Source organism: Frankliniella occidentalis, unplaced genomic scaffold (assembly GCF_000697945.3).
Source record: "Frankliniella occidentalis isolate FOCC.00 unplaced genomic scaffold, Focc_3.1 Scaffold156, whole genome shotgun sequence".
Taxonomy (NCBI): Eukaryota; Metazoa; Arthropoda; class Insecta; order Thysanoptera; family Thripidae; genus Frankliniella; species Frankliniella occidentalis.
The window spans coordinates 857,307-862,377 of NW_026267282.1; the positions used below are offsets into that span (position 1 = coordinate 857,307).

At 66.8% G+C, this 5,071-nt stretch overlaps 1 protein-coding gene across 1 annotated transcript in view; it reads left to right on the forward strand.

Moving 5' to 3' along the window:
* The window catches only part of LOC113204109 (cuticle collagen 14-like), a 43,757-nt gene that overhangs the window by 26,336 nt on the left and 12,350 nt on the right, over window positions 1-5,071 (forward strand). The window contains exon 5 of the mRNA XM_052271261.1: window positions 4,344-4,564. Within this exon, the coding sequence (XP_052127221.1) occupies window positions 4,344-4,564 (221 nt within the window). The remainder of the gene's footprint in view (window positions 1-4,343; window positions 4,565-5,071) is intronic.

Consider the following 5,071-nt stretch of genomic DNA (forward strand, 5'->3'; position numbering starts at 1 on the left):
TGCATGCCCCCTCCACCCACCCCTCCTCCACCCGCAGTCTTGAAAGTGGCCCCGTCTGCGTAAACCAACTAAATCTAAAAGTGTTCGCTTAAGCAATAAGACGCACTCGGGGGCGTGGTAACTTTGGCCGAAATTTTTACGTGAAATGAAAACGAGGCCAGCTGAGGAGCGGCAGACGCGCCGCGGCCGGGGCCGGGCCGGCACCACCCGGGACCCGAGGGCCCCGAGCCGGCCGCCGCCACGGTGGCTGCAAGGTAAACTAGAGCACTCTAAAAAAGCGCGATTAAAGTAAACTTTTTCTTTACGAGAGAACACTTAATGTACTGCTCTTGTTTACGGGCCTACGGGGACTGCGCGCCGCCTGCGAGGTAATATTTTGATGAAATGCGAGTGGTAGGAGGGGGTCTGCTCGTGTAGGGGTCGGAGGGGGTAGAAGTGTCAAAAGTGTATAGAGCGGGAGCAGCAACCCGTGTGGGGAGAGGGCCCCAGGGCGGGCGGAGCCTGCGGAGCTACCGGCGCTGCGACACAGCGGAGTGTCCCCGGTTGGAGCCCCCGCGGCCCCGCCCGCCCCGCCCCAGCCGGTGTCACTGGCGCCGGCCCGCCCCACTCCGTGCCGTACCGCGACGCCATTGGCCGGCTGGCGGGGCGACGCTGCTGGGCCCCTCGCGGTGTCACCACGCAGGGAGGGGAGGGCGGCCGCCGTCGTAGCGGGGCCCCGCACGGCATGGGGACCGCCCCGGGTCCCCTCCACGCTCTCTCTCTCTGGCTCTAGATTATTTCTCTGGAGCCTGGAGTGCTGCGGTGTTCCAGCCCCGCCGGCGCCACCCCGGCCGGGGCCCAGGACGGTGTCGCTGCGGGCTCCGGCGGGGCCGGGCGGGGCCCCGGGCCGCGCGGTGGGGGGTGGCGGCGGCGCCCGGTGGCGCCAGTGCGCAGGCGCGCCGCGGGTTGCCGCCCCACCCGGCGCTGGGCACGGCGGCACCACGGCACGGTGAGGGGGAAAAAAGAGGGGCGTGTCAAGGCAGCTTCCTGTGTCGCCTATCGCGTCGCAGCTCGGGGTGCCCCCGGTGGCCCCCCGGCCCGGGGAGGGGGCGCGAGCGCGCGAGCGGCGAGAGAGGGGAGGGCACAGCATCCCGCCCGGTCCAGGGCGCCAGGGCCCCGCACCGGTGCTACCGGGGGCGCCACCCACCGCGCCTGTGCCCTGCGTCGCGACGCGCATGTCCGCGCCGCCGCCAAAGCCCCGCAGAGCAGACCCCGCCGACCTCGGCCGGCAGGGCTGGCCGGGGGTCGCCCGAGTGTCTCTTCGACCTCCCCCACCACCCCGTGGCCTTTCCCCGCTCCCCCCGTACCAAAGAGCCCCGTCCAGTCCAGCCCCCACTCCCTCTGTTTGGCCACTGGTCGCAACGGTACCACCAGCGTCGGCATCGGCGCCGTCCTCTCCTTCTACGTGTGCCTTCCAAAGGGCTGTTTGCGTTGCTCTGCTTCCTCGCCGGGTTGCCTACCCGCCAGGATGCTGAGGTAGTTGGCATTCCCCTCTTGCGCAGGTGCTCGCCTCGCCGCCGCGCTGTTGGCGTGAAGAGCGCGAGAATAATGCGGGATTACGTCGGCTTCTCGATAATCTGATCCGTAATGAGCCATCACTGTTGGGGCTCGGCGTGGCGGGGCGTTGCGGGTGTGGCGCGGGCCCGCGGACCTGGTGGTTGGTAGTCGTGAAGAGGAGAGTAGTGCGCGGACATCGATATCGATTGGGCGCGGCACTGCGGGGGCTCCTTTCTGCCCCGCCACGCCCCGCCAGGCGCTTTGTGGCCGTGCCGGCCGGCTCATGGCCCGTGATGGCCGTGTAAACAATCGCGGACGTGGCCGCTTTGTGTCCGGGTCTGGTCGGCCGTGTCCGTTCCGTCACATCGCCGGGCCCAGCCCGTCAGGCACCGTCTGCAGCTCGCACACTCTGCTGTGTCGAGTCTGTCCCGTCACACCACCCGTCCCGTCACACCACCCGTCCCGTCAGTCCCGTCACACCGCCCGTCCTATATCACATTGGCCCAGCCCGACAGGCACCGTCTGCGTCACAGTCTGCTCTGCCGGGTGCACTACGACACATTCTCCATCGGCCGAACTTGTCATGAGATCGAGGACCGAGCTTCGATCCCTGTCGAGGCAGTATTTTTCTGCGGTCAGACTTTACCAAATTTTACAAACTATTACATTTAAAACTCTCCATTGTATTTACGGTATTATTTCTGGGGTGTTCTCCTCGGAAAGCCGATAAAAGTGAACGCCTCTGGCGGGGATCGAAGCCGCGCCGCCTCAACGCAGAGCCGTGCCCGCCGTCTTGCTCGGAGAGCAGATGAGCTCGCACAGCTCGCGATCGACGATGGAGAGCTAAGTCGGCCGTCCGGCCGCCAACTTTGGGGCTAGCTCGCGTAGCTCGCTGGTTTTGAGTCAGGAACGTGCGCGAAGTCTCAAAAATGTTGACAGTGGCCCAAACCCTTTCCAATAGTGTGTGACAAATTAATTCCCCGTGACGGGCGCGCCCGATGCTCCCCCGGGCACTCGCGCATATTGCCATCGTGTGCACGCACTTGGCCGCCCACGCACCGCCACTGGAGTGGACGTGGAGGGCCCCGGCCAGCCCATTGAGCTGCCCGCCCCGAGGTCAGAATGAAGGGCCGCCGGTAGGAAAGGGCTGCTCTGGGGACGCGGCGGCGGCGGTGGCCGGCAGGGGGGCTCGACGAACCCCCGCGACCCAGTGAGGGGCGCTGATCGCTCTGCTTCATGCAATCGGAGGCGGAGAAGAGGCAGGAGGATGGCGCCTTATTAAAGCTGCACGGCGTGGCGGCGTGGCGCTCACAACAAGGCAGGCAGTTGCAGGGCCTGCGCCTGCTCGGGGCTATTCTCTCTCTCTCTCTCTCTCTCTCTCTCTCTCTCTCTCACTCACCCACTCACTCACTCACTCTCCCTCACCTTCGCCGCTCTCTCATTCTCGCGCCGCCTCTGTCTCTCACTGTTCTCGCTCACACTGTGCCGCGCCACGCCACGACGCCCTCGCGCGAAGAAATCAATACCAAGGCTTGGGCGGCGGAGCGGGCCAGCAGGGGGTGGATGGTCTCGGCAGCGACGTTACGCCCGGAAGTAACGGCGGGGAAACGGCCCGTATTGTTGTTGTGATTGTGGGGGCTGCCAATCAGCGCGCTCTCGTGGGCCACTCTGCGGGCCCGAGGGCTGTGACAGCTTGTCCTGGGGGAGGCGGAGGAGGACCGACTCCCCAACGGGCAGCCCCGCGGCCACCACTCCACTCGGAGCATGTCCTTTTGATTTTCTCGTCCGAGGTGTGACGGGGGAGCGGAGCACTCGCCCCGGCCGGCCGACCCGTCCGGTTCGGCTATCGATAGCAGGGGGGTAGCGGCGTGGGCGTCGAACCGTTCTCTGCAGTATAGTCAGTACCCCGCCCTCCCCTCCCGTTGCGCCTCGCTTGCCCGGCGGGGAATGTTTCACTGCAATCGGAGCGGACGAGAAATCTGAAACTTGTGACCTGTAGGTGTTGGTGGATCGGGGCTGTGTGCTGCGCTCGCTGGACTGCGCTGCGCTGCGCGCTGGTGCGGCGCTATGGGCGTGGCGCTGCACATGGACTGGACCGTGATGGGATGCGGTACGTGCCGCAGCGGCAGGTGCCGCACCTGTCCACTCTCTCGTCACGTCCGCCGGCCGCAGCTGCAGCCGCAGTCTGATACACTGTCGCCGACTGACTGGGGTTATAGGGTAGTACACATCGGACGGCTGCCTCTGAAAGATTTCGCAGCTCACCTGCTCTCCTGCTTAAAATGCCGTTGAAAAGGATATTAAAGGAGCCCGCGCGAAGTGGCCAGCCAGGCTGCTGTTGTAACTAGAGGTCCAGCAGTGGACGTGCCGCGGCCAGCCGCTCCGCCCGCCGTCCCTATCGGATTGGCGCCCTTCCTAATGACGCCACAAGGCGTCGCGACGCGGTGCAGAGCGGCGCCGCGCGGGGCTGGCCGACGGGGGCGCGACCAGCGCGACGTGAGCTAATCTCTGCCATCATTACGGCCGGCCGGTGGCGTAGCTCGGCGGTGCTGCTGCTCGGCGCCACCACTTTCACTTCCTCGATGTCGGCGGCGGTGACGACTGAGCCGGCAGGGTGGGGCGGGCGAGGGAATACGGTAGTGTACCGCCTGCCGCCGCGTAGGGGTGGGCGCCTGCCGCAGCTGCGTAGGCAACCCTTCGTGCGCGCGGGGGTTGCGCCGGAGCGGCTGCCTACCTGCCGGGCGCCTACCGGACCGCATCCTCATCCCCTCATCCTCCTCATGCATTACCCCCATCTTTTGTTGCAGGCGACGGCAGGGACGTCTCCGGGACCCGGGGCGAGCTCCAGGGGAGGGCGAGCGCCGCGTCGTCGGCGCCGGCGCCCCGCCCCGCCGCGGGCACCAGGAGCCCCCTCGAGGGGCAGAACCCCTTCCAGCAGGGCGCCGCCAGGCTGCCGCTCGCGGCCCCGGCCAGGGCGGCGCCGCCCCTCAGCCCGGCGAGCAGCAACGCGGGCCTCATGATGGAGGTGGTGAGTTGACCCGCAGGGACTGCATGGAGTCTCCTTCTCCGCGGTGGATTACTGCCGCCCCGCTGTCATTTAAGTTCCAGTCCGGCCGGGCTGGTCCGGTCCATCACGGTCGGCCCCGTCAGCCCGTTGGGCCGGCGGCAGGTTCACTGGCCACGGCTGACCCGCGAGCGCGCCTCGCGATCCGCTCCCTCTATAACGCGCATCGTGTGTGTGAGAGGGAGAGAGAGAGAGAGTGTGTGAGCCACCCGGAGTTACGAGTCTAGAACGCGGCGTGGAGTAGCGTCGCGCAAGCAGCAGCAGCGGCCCGATGATCCTCTCCTCTATAAAGCCGCTGTTTATGACTGCCAGTGCCACCGGCCAACAGGTGAGGTAATTGCAGACGGTGGCGGTGGGACGGGACGGGACCGCGGCGTGGCGGCCGACCTGCGACACTGCCGCTACGTGACCTCAGCGGCCGCTGCTCTCAATCTCTAAATTAACGACGTTGCTGCTACTTTTGCCCCCCCC